Below are 18,533 nucleotides of genomic sequence, written 5' to 3'. Positions count from 1 at the left end.
AGTTCCAGTCTCATAGATATTAGATGACATCCAGTGTGCGTCTAAAAATAACATCAGTCAAAGAAATCGGTGTTTTGAAAGATGCAACTGAATTATAACCAACTAAGCTTTTTCTATCATGTTTTGCAGATAGCCACTGGCCACAATTACACCTGCTGCAATCTCAGGAAATGTTTGCATCTCCTTGAAGAGATTGCAGAACACTAAGAGATAAGAACAAATGATCAGGGTAAGCAGGGACTGCAAATATAGCGAGACAGAAAGCAAAGGCTAGATTTTGGAAACCATTTTGGAAATTGGAAGAACAAACACTATGCAAAGATCCAGGGAAGAGAGGGAAAAAGATTAAAGGATTAGGAAGGAGCTACTTAAGACAATGCATTCACCAGCTGAAATTACAGACTGTTTTAACAATAGTGACAGATTTTGGAACAACAGAAAAATGTCAGAATAAAGACATTACGCAGAGCTTTGGCCATATTACATCTGAATATTTTTGAAGGCATGCAAAAAACAACATCAAGAAGAAGGACTGAAATATGATAAGGCAGTTGTAGAAGGCATTCCATTCTCAACAATATTTCTGAACCACTCCTAGGTCCTTAGTCCCACTTTGGACTCTTCACTCAATATCCTATGAAAAAACCACAACACTCTACTTAGGATGGAATCCACACTTCTTTTGTCCCCTAACACTTCTGTAACAACAAGACCAGTTACTTGCAATGCTCCTTTCATGAGTGTAAAGATCCCCACATGCATAGCGACAGAAATAGGCACTGGTGGGCAGATGACCTTCACAACTAAAACCAACAGCATCATTTTGCAATAGCAGTGTTTTTCCTTTCATCATAAGAAGTTTGAAGCCTCTTGGGAATCATTTACAAATTGGGCCCATTACAGCTGCTACAGAATCCATTATACAACACTAACGGATTCCCTTGTGAACCATGTAGACCCCACAGGCTCCATTAATATCTAACAAAATATAGCTACAAAGAATTCACAGCAACTTGCAGGAACATGATGTGGTCTGCTGAACACGGTGAAAAAAATAAGCCCCTCTCAGAGACTGTACTTTCTCAGCAAATAAACCATACTTGCACGTGTTCTAGCTTATAGTCTGACCAATTCATCTGAATACAAGACACAGAAAAGAACCTAAAGTTGTTGTATATGCCATTAACGAGAAATTCCCCATGCTTTCCAGGGATTTAAAGAAGAATTGCCAGCATGTGGGAGCTGAATTGGATTGAACCAGAGTATGCCATTACTGTGATTTCTTCTTGCTTGACCATTTTTATTTTCATTCTATTTCCACCTACAGTAGTTGGCTGCTACTCAGATGCTATTATCTGTTGCCTTTGGCAATACAAACCTAAAGGTCCAGGTCAACAAGTTTTTGCTCTTCAACTGTGCTGACAAGTCCCATTTTTTTCCACTGCCAGTCTGTACCTCCTCAGCCATTGTGGGGATACTAAAAAGAGTCACTACCTTTTTGTTAAAGTCATAGTGACAACCAGCACTGGTTTAGAGCAATTAAGATTCTCATAGTGCTCTATATCTCAGGATCGGAGTTGCAGCAGCAGCAACCTGTGATAATGGAAAACTGCAGCCCTCTGCCAAAGAACACAATTCTTTTTAGTCGAAGCAGACTTCAGACTTATGCAGCAAAGCAGTTGTGAATGGGATGAGGACAAGGGTAATTTCTTCCAAATGGACAGAACTTGACAGGCTGTGGAGAGTTTTCATCAGTAGTCGAGTTCTTTTGCACTGACCATATGCATTGAAATAATGTTGTTTTATGTATACTCATGAAAATACAGTCAAAGAGTTCATCTCAAAATGGTGAATGCAGAGGCAGTGCTTAAAGCAAGCTTTCCGAAGACAGATAACCATTACCAATGTAGTATTATGCTGTCTTTTCTTCCCAGCAAAAAAGGGATAGCACATTTACATGAAAATGCTCAACTATATCATGGTTTACTCTAAAAAGTCAACTTGCACTCCTGTTTTTGCTTTCTGGTGGCTTCTATTCAGCAGTGAGGCCTTTACACTGTATGTGGCTTGTTTTACGTTGTACTCTGTAACTTAGAAATGTCTGTCAGTTCCCTCTAAAGTCTTTGCTGGCAACTCACAAAAGCAAATGACCATTGTTGTAGACCATAGCAACTGGATTTCTTCTAGTTTCAGTTAAAAGTTTCACAAACCACAATTATACCTGGTGTTGTCATCAAGTCAGAAGTATTTTCAATCTACCTCTTAGATGACTTTCAGATTTAATTTAAATGTCAGACTAAAGCTTATGGAAGGAGTATCTGAAAATTAACTTATTTTGCTACATTTTCATCCACAATTCAAATTACTCAAACTAAGGACTAAATACTATGTATGGATACCCACAGTAGCCACAGGTTCCCCTTTCACCAATGCTGAATATTCTTACTGCTGAAACAAATCCAGCTGAGTGTTTACTCGTACATATAAAATTGTGTGCTTGCACATACCACACAACAATATCTTTTTTTTTCCAAGTATGACTGCATTTTTACTAACAGAAAAACATGCCTGATGAGGGTTAACATAATATAGACACATACATAAGATCAACTCCAATTAAATTCTGTCACATCTTATCTGATCCTAGCATCTGTCAGATATGAGGAAGATGAGGGCTAAGGGAGCAGAATAAAAGACACTTTATTCTAGACACCAAAATATGAATTAAAATTGAAAAAAGCTGAAGTAACGCAAACTTTCTTCTCTCAAAAGTAATAAAGGGCTCTTACGATCAAACATGGAAGTTCATCTTTTCCTGATGAACTGCATACTGTAGGAAAATGATTTTTTTCTAACCAGAAAACAGTCATATCACTTTTACCACAATTACATCTTCCTTTAGAAGATTTTGTAGGTATGATTTGGAGGCAGAACTTAGATAATAAAATCTTCAAAATCAGTGCATTTACTTTGTTTTATGTAGAAAATATAACAACATCTTAGCTTGGATGTCTCCAAAACAAAGCTCAAATGAAAATGTGCATCTACATAGACTCTAGGAGAAAATTTAAGATGTTCTTATATAAAGGAAACTGACTGAAGCTTTTCCAGACAGCTTTTCTTAAGGAGACACAAGCAACACAGCCTGAAAATACAAAAAAAGGCATTAGAAAAAAATGAACATAAAATTTCGGGACACGACTCCCTAAAGAAACCCACGATGAAGAGCTGCAGTATGATCAGTAAGAGCATTGTTCTGTTTCACAAGAGCTACATAATGGATTTGTTCCAGGCAGAACAGGGTGCTAAGAGAGAGATCAGTCAAATCTCTTCAGACGAATCCTATGCTATGTTATGCAATGGAGCTGGACACCTACATGCTACTGAGGCCTTGGTTTATGGTGTCTGGAAGTACTGGAACATTCTAAGAAGCGGATAAAAGCTGAGGTGGACACAGACAGCTCAGTACACAGCAGACAAGGAATGCTAAGAGGCAAAAGAGAAGCAGGGAAGCAATAACTACAAGCAGCACAGCACTGTTTGGAATAACTTCATGCCAAAACAATAAATGCAGTAGCCAGAAACTGTTCTCCAAAAGCTGACAAAGCAAACTTAGCAGCAAGCTAATCTCCACTCTGCCCAAGTGCTACTACATTTTCACATACCTGCAAATTGTATGCTATGGATCAGGGATGAAAGCTCATATTAAGATGTGTCACTATGTTTAGTAAGCCACTAAAACCAATTAAGTGAAGTTTTAACTTCTGGTAAGAAGTTTATAGTTCAGCCATAAAATGTTGGCTTGTACCAGAAGGTGTAAGAAGTTTGACATTGCAGTAAAAGCTCCCAACGTATTTTCTTTTCTTTTCACTCAAGATTGTAAATTACAGTTCTACCCTTTGAAGGCCTCAAATTTATCTTCTTCTAACAACTAGAATGAAAGACTAGTCATAGAAAGATTCCAGAAGTTGCTGCAGGGTTGTGCTTTCCAGCAAAGGAACAGTCACTCAGGATCAAAACTCCTTACTATATTTTCTGAGGGCTGCTCTTTCGCTTATGGAAGGATAATGGGATCCTGTTCCCTCTGCATCCCAGCAGTGCCCCTTTCCAGAATGGGAACTGGGAAGTACTGCTCTAGTGCTCAATGCACTGTCAGATACACTGCCAAGATTCCATCTGCAGGAAATGTGATGAATGTAAAAACCTTGCACATAAGGCAAGTAAGTGGTAAGTCGAAGGACACTTCACATTCATTACTCCTCCATCTACCCTTTTATGACACATTTATATGCAGGATGTTCTACATCATCTATGCATCATCTATCTACATCATGTATGAAAACATTTTTCCAACATTTTTTTTTAATGATACTTATTAAAAGGGGGCTTCTTCATAAAAAACACAGAATGGTTTGGATTGGAAGAGACCTTAATGATCACCTAGTTCAAAATTCCTGACATAAGCAGGGACACCTCTCACCAGTCCAGGCTGCCCAGGGCCTCATCCAGCCTGGCCTTGAAGGCCTCTAGGGATGGGGCATCCACAGTTTCTCTGGGCAACCTGTTCACAAATGACCCTCTCTACACATGGTAAATAATCTTTTCCCATATACCTAATCTAAATCTACCCCACTTTACTTTAAAAGCACTACCCCTTGTCCTATCACTACACACCTTGAGGTACTCCTTTAAGGTAGTGAAGTCCACTACAAAGTCTCCCTGGAGCCTTCTCTTCTCTAGGCTGAAAAACTCCAACTCAGCCTGTCAACAGCAGAGGTGGTCCAGCTCTCTGACCATCTTTGTAGCCCTCATCTGGACCCACCTTTCAGTTAAATCAACTGAAAGAAAAAACAACAAATATTTCATTTGTTCAGTATAGGAAAGCTAACATTACTCTAAAATTGGAAAGGCACTTGATTTCCAGATGTATTTATCAGAGCCTTATAAGGAACTAATGATTAGCTGACAGAAAACCACTACGCTAGTTAACATACCAGCAGGTTTACAATGCAGTTCATGAACAGATGAGTAAAACTGTCCAGTTAGTAGTTGTTTATCTTCAATGCAAACTTATTTCCCTCCAATAATTCTGTCTTAGGAAGACTGCTCCTAAACTCCAGAAGAAAAGTATCCCAAATATGAGGTACTATGTTGTTTATATTAAAATCTACTTAATATTCCAATAACCTGCATCATGAATACTCTCAATTATACACATTCTCATTTTGTAGCTTGCTAGCTTTGTCTCATGCTTAGAGTAAGTTCTCCACAGTCAGATTTAATTAGTAAACTGAATTGACTTACTATAGCTTACTGAATAGATTTCAGTTGAAATGAGAGCTCCAAGATCTGACAAAACAATCAAATGTATTCTTAATTCAGATTTCTATCACAGTCAGCTGTCTGAATTTATATTTGAAGAACAGTAATATTTATTATTTTAGGAAGCAGAGTATAACTAATGTTTCAACTCACTTAATGTCCAGTTCATGAAAGCGTCTTCATGAATTCACTCACTTCTGAACCAAGCATTTAAAAACAAGCTAGAAACTACTGAGGCTAGTAAGACTTAGATACTGAGTGAAAGCAATGTTGACACGCTTAACATTTAACTCTACACCTTTTTTTCTTTTACTTTTCTAAAATGTGTCATATTTAATAGATTAAAATTCTTCCATAAAGGATACAAGGATTGTTGTCATCAATGCTGCAGTTGTCTAGAATCAGTGGGATGCCATCCAACTCATAAACCTAAAAAAAATCCCAAAAGCTTAAATTAACAGATTGCTCAACAATAATAATGATATTTCATGCAAAAAATAAAGCAAAAATGTAAAAGTGATTTTTCCTTCATTAAAAATATTAAGCATGTAAAAATTAAATTGCAGAGTAAATAAGATATTGTTAGCAGTAAGTATAACACAATAGTAATAAAAACAGACATTAATTTAATATTCCTCTTTCGTCTACCACATATTTGTCTGAGGCATTTTTCCATCCAAGTTCTATGTCATATGCTTCTTATGCTGAGCCAGAGAAGCTACACTTGCTGACAGGCAATGCTTGCTTTCTGGAAGAAAAATGAAAAGCTACTGAGTGGAAAAAAAAATAGGAAAAAAGTTGTAAAATACAAATGCACACACAACTAGTGTGCTAGCTAGTGTGGAGCTGCTTCTCTTGCTCATCATCTTCTGTACACAGCCTTCAAAGGCAATGTGTTACCTGCATATACCTAAGCACAAATTCTTTGTATCAAATGAGAGCCACCAACTTTATTTTCTTTGAAAGGTCTTCACTGTACTAACAGCAAACAAGCAAAGATGAGATCTGTTATTTTTCATTTTATATATACACAAATGTGAATTCACAAACAGCAAACATTCATATTTGTGGATACATAATAGTACAGAGTTCTTATGTACTCATACAGAAGTATGTACCATCTTACCAACAACTTAGGGCAAGCTGATCTTAACTATGTATGTGTAGCATAGTTATTTTGAGAAAAAGATATTCCATAAGAAATTTATCTATTATTTTAAGATATACTGTAGTACCATACATCATAATGCATATTTGTAGGCTTAGGAAGTGTTACTTATTTAAATGAAAACCTGTTCTGAATTATCTGTGAAATTTCAACCTTCAAAGTATCTTCTTATAACATATGAGCATTTATTTTCAAATTAGAAAACTAGTGCTATTTTAATAAGACTTGATCATATGATGATTGTTCACATTTATACTTGTATATTTTTTATATACTTTAAACTGTCTGGACATGGTCCTAGGCAACCTGTTTTAAGCAAACTGGAACAGCAGGTTTGGAAATGAGGTTCCTCCAAAGGCCCCTTCCAACCTTGCACATCCAGTGATTCTGTTTGATGCATATCATACTTGCTCCAGTCTTACATTTTTTTGATTCCTTAAAATTTAATTTCAAACCAAGAGCTGGTGAGCAAAGGAATTTAGGTAGAATATTAGTTTAGGTTGTGGATTGATTATGGGATTTTTTCTTTCATCTTTTTTTTGCCCAAGATCAAAAGCATTTTTATCTATCTTACAAAACAATTAATCAAAGTTTACACTACAGGATGGACCAGCTTTCTCAAATGTTGAACGAAATTGGGTAGGGGGGAAATTTACATTGGAAATCCAAAACAGATTACCAATCAGAAAAACTAACTTAGAGACAAATCTGAGCACGTCTCTTACAAGTTGTTCTTCAGATAATCTAATGTTCAAACATGAGAAAGTAACAGTAGCAGAGACAGAGATACACACAGACAAGGCTTACATGCAAAAAAATCAAAGACCATTGCTTGGTCTAAACCTAACTGGCACATTAGTGCTAACATGCATAACTAAACTTCTATGAAATACAGTTAATAAAAGAAGTCTTTAAATCTTCATTCTTTCCACAACATTTTTGTGTGCTTTCCAAAGGTCATGTATCATGTATGATGTCATACTTGGAAGCTTGAACAAATGGTGACCTTTCAATAACACAGAAGTTGTGCATGCTTGGAAAATATTAGATTTTTACACTGTAGCCAAACTTGGATATGCCTACAACAACACCTTGTATTTTCCACCAGTGAATGGTTGAACAGTACAAATTAATCTAGATTAAGTGCTGTCAACTGAAATAAAGTATGCAATCTGTTTCACTTTGATTCAAATGAGATACTCAGTTAACAAAGTAAAATAAAATTTTAATTAAAATCCATGCTTCAAAAAGTTACTGTGGAAATATAATAATATTCCTTCAAAGCAAGGGGAAAGAGAAGCATCAGACCACATCCTTAGTGGTACCTAATGTAAAAACAACTTGCTAACAGCCAGTGTCACACATACACCGAGAGTCTTCTGAATTGCATACAATTAAAACAAACAGGTCCAGCTTTTTTTTTTTTGTTTTCGAAACACCAGCTCTCCAGCTTTAGTTTGTTATCTGTCTCTTACTACATAATGAAACAAGGAAAATAAACTTTGCCATGTACCAAAGGCAAATCTATATACCTGTCAGAGAGCCTCATGAGGTCAACTCCAAGAGCACCAGTTCCTGAGTAACCACTGCTGGAGAAGTTTGAGTCCATGCCAGTTGTTCATAAGCCACAAGCCAATTCACTAAAACTGCATTTTATGGTAACCCAGAATTCATACAATCGCACTGCAGTAACCTGGGCTGCAAAGTAAGCAAGTTCTGCTGTCCAAAAGCAGAGCCTCTTTTGCAACTGGAGTGCCACAGATCTTAAAAGGAAAGGATCATTGGCCACATCAGGCTACCCCTACGTGCATGCTGAATCTCTCTCATCAGCCTGAAGAAAGCGTTGTTACTGCAATCTTTTATGCTAGCAGATTTTGTAAATACTAAGAAAACAAAATCATACGCCTCAACCTTTTACAGAGATTTACTGGAACTTTACTGCCCAATATGAAGAGCTCTGTGATTTTTTTCCAAATAATTACTGGCCTAAGAATTCTTCCATTGAAAAGAAATGTGTCATACCTCATTTTAAATCAGGTGCAAAAATATCCCGGAAAGAAAATGTGTAGTAGTGTGAATCTGGCTGCAATCCATCCAGATTTCTGAAGAAAATACAGGCAGAAACTAAGAAATAGGACAGTCCTGGCATGTCTTGTTAATGTAACTGTACAAAAGTTCATTAAACCTATTCTCCATTTACATTACTGGCAACATAGCTGGCCAATACTATGGAATTGCACTTGACCATAAAAAGGTTATCTTATTAAGTAGAAATATGGCTTTATATATATATGATTATAGACCATTTATAAATATATGATTAATTCTGAAGAGCATTTAAATATTAAAGGAAGCTGCAGTCTATGTGTAGGCTGAAATCTTTAATTACATAGATTTGAAAAGTTACTTAAAACAAATTTAAACACATACAGCTCTATGATGGCGATCTCTAGTGCTTTAGTCAAGTCAGTACTGCAAATTTAGACCTAATATTATTGTGTCAGTTTCTGAAGATATTTTCTAAAAAAGAGAAAAATGAAACACTCAGCAGGCAAAGGCAGGTGTCCTTCTCTGTGAGTTGAGAGAAATCTTCCACAATGCAGCTTTATACTACCTATCCACTTGTTTTCTATACTTGCTTTGAAACACGATGAAGACGTGTACCATGACAGTGAGAAATACATTACACTTAAAAGAAAACACCTTCCCTAGAGACAAAGTAATTTCTTTTTCTCTGCATCCGTAATTTAATAAATTATTTCAATTACTGAAAACAGACACAGCAGAATGATTTCAGCCCACAAGGATGCTCCATAAACATTAAACAAGAGCTTATAAAAATCACCTGACCCTATATATGCCCACTGCTTGCAAAGCCACGGAACTATATATCTTGTTTTATATGAATGGTTAGCAATATGAGAGCCTTGAGGAAAAGGATATGCTTTTGCTCTTGAAAAACAATGAAAAAAGTCAGACCAAAATTAAAGATTTTATGTCATCTTAAAAAATTCACATATATCAACTAATATGGTCACTATCATAATTAAGGGGTTTCTGTCTGAGCACAATTACTTCTGATAATTTCCCAGTATTTTCTTATAAAGTTCACAGAAGTAATTATCATTAACATAATTGTTCACAGCAGAACCCAGAGAACATATAAATTAACCACAGATTGTTTCTTGAATCCTTCCCTCTAACAGCAATGGAGTCAAGCTCAGGAGTGAGGATGCAAATTCTCTAATCAAGACAGTGTTGTTAAAGGACAAGAAATCTCCATATATCTAGCAAAACGCAACAGAATCTCCAGATCCAGTAACTATATAGGCATTAACAGAAAACTTCCAACAGAAATACTCTCTTCAAAGAACCATCAGCACTTCAGGAATTAAAAACATTATCTAGGCAACTAAAAAAGTAGAACCACTCAACAGGAACATTTATACCTTTAGGCAACAACAGCTTCAACATAAATGGCTCTTCCATCAGAATGCAACTGAGCCTCAGACTCCAGCTGATGCAGATGCCAAGATCAGATGTGTTTCTTTCAGCCACAGAAATACTATTTCTTAGACATTTTGGTTGTTGTAACTACAGATAATCAAACGGAAATGTTTTCTGGCAAATATAAGTAGACTACTAATAATTTCATTAGTCCATGCTAACACTGTCACTCTTCTTTTTAAAGGTTACTGATCAGCACATTGACAAATAGCAAGACAAATCTGTAATTTAAAAACGTGCATGAAGGAGAGGGAATGGATGGAGGAGAACGCATTTCCCTAGAAACAAGCTGAAATGCAAGAAAAAGCAATAAACATTTATACAGAGAAACTCCAGATACTACATTCTTTACAGATCACCAGTTTCCAACCAGAAAATTGTCTCCAATGAAGTTTAGCTCCAGATTATTAAATTTCAATTCACGTTATGGCACTTAAAAGAGGGTTTCTGCGAGTAACCGAATCAGCAAACTTCACGTGGGTTTGGTTCGTTCACTTTAATTTTTGCAGGGCTCCTAGTTCTGCCACACAGTTAAAAGTTTAGAAACAGGCAAATAGCAGAACATGATTCAGAGGTACAGGTCTGCTGATTGGTTGCCAAATGCCTGTCTCAGCTTGCAGTTCTTCAGGGACTGAGCTGCCACCACCCGATTTTCCACTTTGAGCTTCTCATGTATCTATTCACTCATTCTCATGATGCATAGCAGTAGGAATACAACAGTATTTCTGGTACCCATACTTCTTCGTCAAATTTAAACTGGCTATTGGACGTAAAAGCTGGAGGAGGGAAAGGAAGGGAAAAGGTAACACAGCTGGGATGGCATGACCACAGAAAAGAAACGTATTGACTGTATTTTCCCTTTTTTTCTTAGCATCCAAGATTACAACAATTATCATCTTTCAACATACATTTCGAGCTGAGTCAAGATACCAACATCAATCTTACATTAAACAACAGATGAATGTAGTTAAATTTTGCACTTCTGTGCTAAGAAAGCTATATTTATCCCCCCCCCTGTCCAGCATGATGCACGGCCTGGTAAGCTTTACAGAGGGATACATGAACCTTCTCATTTCAGACAGTAAAGAATTCATTTAGATAATTTCTGTCCTTATCAATAATTCTGTGAAGTTTCAGAAGAATTAGAGAATTAGGCAATCAAGGCTGAATAATCAGGCAAAAGGTCATTGCTACTAGTTTGTAGTTTACTTGAATACTCATTACAGGCAAAGTTCTTCAAGGGCCTGCCATAGGTCATAGAATCATAGAATCATAGAATTAGCTAGGTTGGAAAAAACCTACAAGATCATCCAGTCCAACCATCCACCTACCACCAATAACTCCACTAAACCATATCTCTCAACGCTACATCTAAATGTTTCTTGAACACCTCCAGGGACGGTGACTCCACCACCTCCCTGGGCAGCTCATTCCAGTGCCTGACCACTCTTTCAGAGAAGTAGTGTTTCCTAATGCCCAGCCGAAAACTACCCTGGCGCAACTTGAGGCCATTCCCCCTCATCCTGTCACTAGTTACAAGAGAGAAGAAACTGACCTCCAGCTCACTACAACCTCCCTTCAGGTAGTTACAGAGAGTGATAAGGTCTCCCCTGAGCCTCCTCTTCTCCAGACTGAACAATCCCAGCTTCCTCAGCTGCTCCTCATAAGGCATAAGGTCCTATCCTACTTAGGATCGCTATCAGCCACCTGGAGGAGGAGAGGGAATGCATCCTCACTGAATTTGGGACAACTATATATTGTTTATACTCATAAAAGCAGGCTGTCATCCAAGACGGATCTAGACAGGCTATTTCTAAAAGGAGCCTTAAAAACTCAGTGACGACAAATAGAAATACCTGTGCCTGGAATAGACTTATTCCTGACAAAGATGCAGGCTGTGGCCTGTCTGCCTATATAGCAGCTTTGCTGAACAGGACCTGAGGATCCTGCTGAACAGTAGATTGAAAGTAATCCAGCATACTCTGGCAGAGATGAAGCCTAACAGCATTGTAAGCTGTACCAAAAGGAGCACAGCCAGTAGGTTGAAGAAAGCAATTATTCTTCTTGGTACTCATTAAATTGCAACCAGCTTAAGGGGCTGAAAGTTCACCACGTGAAGAGTACTTGAAAGAACATTACTTTTTTAGCCTGGAGAGTAGGTGGCTTCAATAACCTGACAGCAACTTGCCCGTGCCTACAAGGGCATTACTGAGCCACTCTCCTGATTCATGTCCACAGTGGATTAAGCAAAGAAAAATAGAGCCATAAAAATGAAACAGAAGTTTCTGACTGGATGTAAAGAAAAACTTTATTATGAGGATATAGAGCAGTTTGCCAATAGGCACTGTGGACCTTCCATCTTCGGAGTCTTTAAGACTTGTCTGGATAAAGACCTGAGCAACCTGGTCTGAAGTCAACTGTGAACAGGAGGTTGGACTACAGATCCTGAAATCTCTTCCAGTGTTAATGATTGTGAGAGGCTAAGAAACTTCCATCTCACTCCACCAACTCCTGTTTGTTCAAGACCAAGTTCTTTCTACCCTAATACGAACCTTTACTGATTATAATGCTAGAAAGAGTTGTCATAAAATTTATCACAGTATGTAACAGACATAAATGGTTCTAGAAAAAAAGTATTATGGATTCTTGCCCACTGCTGGAATAATTCTGCATATTCAATGACCTCTCACAACAGAAATATCTTAAAATAATTTCTGTTTCAGATGCCAGATGGCTCATTTAAATGTATTCTTCTAAATCCACACACTAAATCCATATATAAATTACCTGAGAGTAGTAAAATTTCTCTACTATCCAAAATAAGACAACCAAATATTTTCTAGAGTAACAGATAAGAATTCTTTATAAACACATATGTTGAAAAGTATCTGTGCTGGCTGGAAAGATAAGTGAGATCTAAAACCACGATACATGACAAAAAGAGTGAGAGCAAAAGCAACATGGTTGATAACATCTAATGCAAAATTTTGCTAGGGAACACTATGACATTTAAATAGCTTCAAGAAAAAACGTCTAGTCTATTGTCTACACCTACTAGGACAAGAAATAGTGGGCCTAAAGTAGAGAACATTCACATTACACATTCAGAAAATATCTACAATGGCAAAGGTGAGTCAAACACTGCAATATGCTGGAATGTGAGATTCAAAGAGTGCTGAAGCAGTCTCCAATATTGCAAGTCTCCACAAATAAACTACCAAATCTTAAACATGAATACTCTATCCAGTCCTGTTCTGGAAATGTGAATTGGTATGACCCACTGAGGCCCTTCTTTCAGCAAGTCTGCAGGACTTTTCCAGTCAGAAAATCATACTGGACTAGATCATGCCAAATAAAAGCGACCCCATGAAATACACCCTGAGGATTTGCAAGCAATCTTTAGTTAACATTAAAGATATGTTTAAGGCTTATTCCTTCTGACTGTACCTCATGAGAACTACATAATGACTACATAGTGAGAAATACATACTCAAGGCCTTGCAACCAGACAGGCTGACGAACAGGTGCTGGTTTTCCCATTAGACTTGCTCAACAACATAGATAATAAGTAATAGGAATTGGAAATCTGAACAGAATCTAGCATTCAGATTTGAGCAACAGAGCAGCTCAACAGGAGCTTTTTTCTAAACAGTAGAAGTGACAGGAGATACACGAGGGATTCTAATTCAAAGGAGAAAAGAACACTAATCCTCTAATCCTAGTACTAGTAAATTCCTATGTCTACTGCAGACTACAGGCACTTGGGCTTAGAATAGAGGCAGCTGTGGCTTGTGGCAATCAAGACTATTATTGGAGTTCACCACATCCTGCAGATCTTCTGAAATACTTGTGGACAGAGGCTTCTTTCTCCAGCAGACTTGCCTGGCTGCTCTGAAAGCAACTTGTACTGGTATGAATTACTTTGACAGCTAAGAAATATCTTTAAGTCCATTTCAGTGAAGGCAGTACCCCCAGAATACTCTTCCTCTAACTGTCCTGTGGATATATACCTAAGTAAGCCTGTATAACAAAACTGGCCAATTGCTTTTATACCTGAAATTCAGAAATCATGGCAATGAAACTTACTTCTCCTGCTACGTTAACTTCTGATATATTATCTCATTTTCAGTATTATTTCTTGGATAGACATGAGGTTTTTTTCAGCTCTCACCAGAGAGGTGACCCTTGTATTTCTCTGGGAAGAAAAAAATAATTAGAATCTAAAAGTGGGATTTCTTTACGATATTCTAAAACCCTCTGAAGAGAACTGGTTGAGAAGATGAGGATCTTGACCTTACTGAGGCAGAAGGGAAGACAGCAAGAAGGTATCTTGTACATCATCAAAACTGAGCTAAAATGAGCAGAAGCTGAAGTGTCCAGCCACTGGAAAAGGGTAACAAGCCATCTCAGTTGCTGAATAATTTTTTCCACTAGTCTTTCCAAAGCAAAACACAGTAGTTTCCAGCCATTGAGATGATAATATAAACACTTGAGAATTCAGAATAGGTTCCCGCAAAAGACAGTAACACAATTGGTTCATTTATTTTTAAGCAGTTCAGCTTTCATCATTTGCTTATTTACAGTTCCTGAAACAGAAACCACTTTTCATGAACAAATAGATGCTGCCACAAGGAGCAGTGTCCTAGCTTTTTTAAGGGTTAGATCTGCTACTTAATATGGATAAATTAAGGTCCAACACAGACGGATTTCACTTGAAATACCAAGTATTTTCTAGCATGGTCTTTGCCTATCCCTGTAGCAGGAGTAAGAAAAAAAACCAACAAAACACATAATAACGTTAAGCATCATCCTGTGATTTATTTGCACAGTTGAATTTGCACAAATTTGCAACAGCAACACAGTATATGCTTCTTTATTTTTAGTCACTCAATATCTTATTCTCAGTCCACTAAAGACAGTAATCAGATGGTCTTAGTTTGCTGGTTTTCAAAACACTGTCATAAAAGTGGTTCTGGTATTATTTTTACTCCAGTGAGAGAAAAGTGTAAGGTAAAGGAAGTTAAATGTAAAAATCAACTATGTGACTACAACTGGGCTGAGGACACTTATAAAAGACCGCTGAAATTTCAAAGTTGCATTTTGTTTCAAATAAGAGTGATAACTGATGATTTTCAACTACTCCAGAATTATGAAAAAATACTGAGATAAAGGTTGGGAAATTCAGATGATTCATTTCAGTTATTATAATCATTACTGCAATGGGAAGTCCCAAGTCATTCAGGCATGCCTATAAAACTTCCTCAGAAACCTATGAATTCAGCAAGGAAAATAAATATGAATCAGATACAGTATACTCTAACGATGAGTACTGGTGTGTTCAGCTTTACTTAACACTCTCTTTTTACTTCAGATTGAATCAAGGGTTTAAAAAATTCAGTATCATGCATACAAAATTAATCTGTGGCAAAGATATCAACACAATCCTCAAATGACAAAAATAGCATGTGAGAAAAGCTGTAGGATTACTTCAAAACATAACAATTTGTGCTTCTGATTGATGCATTTCTGGTAAATTGCTGCAGCTAAATACAACAGCATGTCATACTGAATTGCAATGCTTGGAGAGCACTGACTTAAGACAAAAAGTACTACTGCCAAGTGGTGGCAGTTTCCCATAATGACACACCCCAGAACTTCCTATTGCAATTCTGAAGTGACTTTAGTAGCAATAAAATGTTTTAAGGAACTGTGAAGAATAAGTTATTGAGTATATTTATATCATCTCAAACCTCACAGCCAAGGAGAGTTAGAGTAAAAAGCAGAAAGCTAGTAGGCTTGAAAATTGGAAACAGCACACAGACATTATTAATGGCATTCACTATTCTCTGTTTCCATGTTCCCTTGTATGCAGGGCTTCCAAGATTTCAGTGATGGGTCAAAGAACAAACCATTAACTTTCCACTGTGTATGTAAAGAATGTGCATTCTATTACGTGTTAAGTATGAAGCCACCTTTTATGGTAATTATTTTTTTAGCATAGTAAAATAAAACAAGTGTTTCAGGGAAGGACTATGAAACTCAGCAGGACTCAACTGACTGCTAAAGCCAGAAGACAGTTTAATGGTGTTTGCTGTTTGTGTTTTAGATCAGACCAGTCAGGGAAGCCTTCCAAAGTCTGCAGACAACCACACAACTCCATTTTTTTTTTTTTTTTTTAAACAGTGCAGGACAGAATACTTCTAAGTGAACAATGCTAATCCTGTTCTTCATTTTATATGAAAGGTTTATTTTTCCAATAAACATATACATAGCAGAATTATGGTCCTTCAGAAAGAAAAAAAGAAACAGATCTTGCAATTACAATAATTGATTTGTTTAAGGACTAGAAGATGTAGCCTCACATCACTGCAAGGCAGTAAGTTAGAGCATATTGAGGATAGTTTCAAATGAGGTTAATCAAGTCGCTGTGAAGTCAAAATTTCCTTCATCCCCAGTTTAAAGAATCTTTTGTATCTTCTTCCCTACGACTTTTTTTTTCTGATACCTTCAAGTTACAGCATATTCTTCATCCAAAACAAAACAGGTGGTCCATAATTTCAAACAAAGCAAAGCAAGTACATTTTCTTCCACTTCGCAAAAATAAGTACTGGCTTCCTTTCTTTTTCTTTTAATCTTATAAACCATTACAAAACATCAGTCCTATCCTTAGCACTTCCCTCTAAAGGCTTTCCATTTCTTCCTGCATGTAATTTTATAATCAGTTTTTTATTTTTTTTTAATTCAGTGCTCAGTACGCAAATCCCAACAACTTTCACTGGAATACTCAGGAAAAGTAGAAGATTGAAATGTTTGATTAACTGCATGATGAGGACTAGGTTATCTTTTAGGGATGATCCAACACGCTGCTCCCTTCAACCCTCTTTCGCAAGCAGCTATCAGTTTCTTCCCCCACATGATCAAGAAGAAGAGCAACTGAAATGTATCCCCTTTGCCTCATATGTAACAATAGCAGACTGACTGACAAGTGTTGGGAGTTCACATACTTACTTTTTTATGCCTTTTTCTGCTGTTGTGCTTTTGTAGGAAGTACCTACTGCAAAGTAAAACAAACTGCTTGTAAGCAGTGGCAAAAATAAGAAATATTATATTATCGTAAACTAAGTGACTCTAAATGGAGCGACCAATTTAGTGCAGTGTTGCACTGTTCATGAAGCAGACAACTTATTTTTTCTTGACTGAAACAATGCCATGAACTATTTCAGCAACATTTTTACTGGGACAACTACAGTCAAACATTTTACGGATAAAATACATTGAGAGGCTTTATTCAGGTTAACAATCAGTAACATGATGTGTACATTCTTCCCATGGTATGGTGTTCTGTGAAAAAACAGCAACTTTGAACAAATAATTTATAAATTTGATTTTTAGCATGTATTTCTCATCAGCTGTGTATTACATAAAATAGCCATTTAATGAGAAGAAAGAAAATACTCATAAAGGTGTTTTGAATTAACAACCTGTTACTGAGTGGCTAGAAGCCAGAGAAAACAGAAACAGAAAATATCAACGTATGGGAAGATGGCAAACAAGACTTTTCCATCATTTAAAGAGAAAAACATTAACCTCAGGTTTGTAAAACAGTAATAGTTTCATTGAAGTGTTATTCTTTATCAGCTTGACTAAATAATTGGGGTAAATCTCCTGTTCGCGCTTACTCTTCAGGCATTTATTGCTCCTCATGTTTTCGAGCAAAAGAGCTTTGCTTTGGTTTGAGGTCTTCTCTCTGTAGCTTTTTTTACAAACAGATCCTCAGCTCCAGGACTTTTCTTCCAATGACATTACATTTTTAACTGAAAAATCTGAATGTTGATCCTTTAGTAACTGTTCATTGTTCTTGATGTGTGCAACTGCTTTTGCTAAGGTAATGGCATTTTAAACTGTTAGTTTTCCCACTGATAGTCACTACACTGTGATTCTGGCTGCAATGTTTTATAACATTTCCCTTATAGTTTTGGAAAATCGCAAATTACGAATGGCCAATCACAAAAGGATTCAGAAAGTATACAAAATTACATTCTGTGTAATAGTACTCGGCTCCTTCCAGTAGTTCTGTTACCTGCAACACTTCTATAATCAAAGTAGCAGAGCAGAGTAAAATCCTTACACCTCCCAATACACCCTGCAACAGTCGAGGAAATCAGTTATCAAATGACACAGTCCACTTTCTTCATAAGCCAGTTCCACTGCATGCTAAAAAGTCACAGCAAACTCCAAATAGTTGACCCTCAGAGAGCTCTCTCATAAACAGACAAATGCAATACTTTATGAACCTCCTGTAGATTTAGAGTAATCTGTGTTCTGAGAACAATTTTAAAGAAAAAAAAGCTACTGAAAAGGTTAGAAATTACAAAATGCCATGATTATTAATACAGGAGCAGTGTATAGCAGCTTCAAAACTATGCCGTGTAATTCAAGAGAACTAAAATTGAACTAGCAAGGAGTTACCAAATGTTTATCAACAAAGAACTTCTTGAGGAGGGTATCTTCATTTTTGAACATTTAAGCCAAGGGG

At 36.8% G+C, this 18,533-nt stretch overlaps 1 protein-coding gene across 2 annotated transcripts in view; it reads right to left on the bottom strand.

Annotated features, from left to right (window-relative positions):
- ATXN10 (ataxin 10) overlaps positions 1–18,533 on the bottom strand; it is a 100,278-nt gene that overhangs the window by 11,377 nt on the left and 70,368 nt on the right. For both annotated transcript variants that reach the window (XM_021393134.1, XM_021393140.1), the window contains exon 10: positions 5,688–5,751. In XM_021393134.1, coding sequence (XP_021248809.1) covers positions 5,688–5,751 — 64 coding nt within the window. The remainder of the gene's footprint in view (positions 1–5,687; positions 5,752–18,533) is intronic.

The sequence above is a fragment of the Numida meleagris genome, chromosome 1, assembly GCF_002078875.1.
Source record: "Numida meleagris isolate 19003 breed g44 Domestic line chromosome 1, NumMel1.0, whole genome shotgun sequence".
Classification (NCBI taxonomy): domain Eukaryota; kingdom Metazoa; phylum Chordata; class Aves; order Galliformes; family Numididae; genus Numida; species Numida meleagris.
This window is presented reverse-complemented; position numbering and strand designations above follow the sequence as displayed.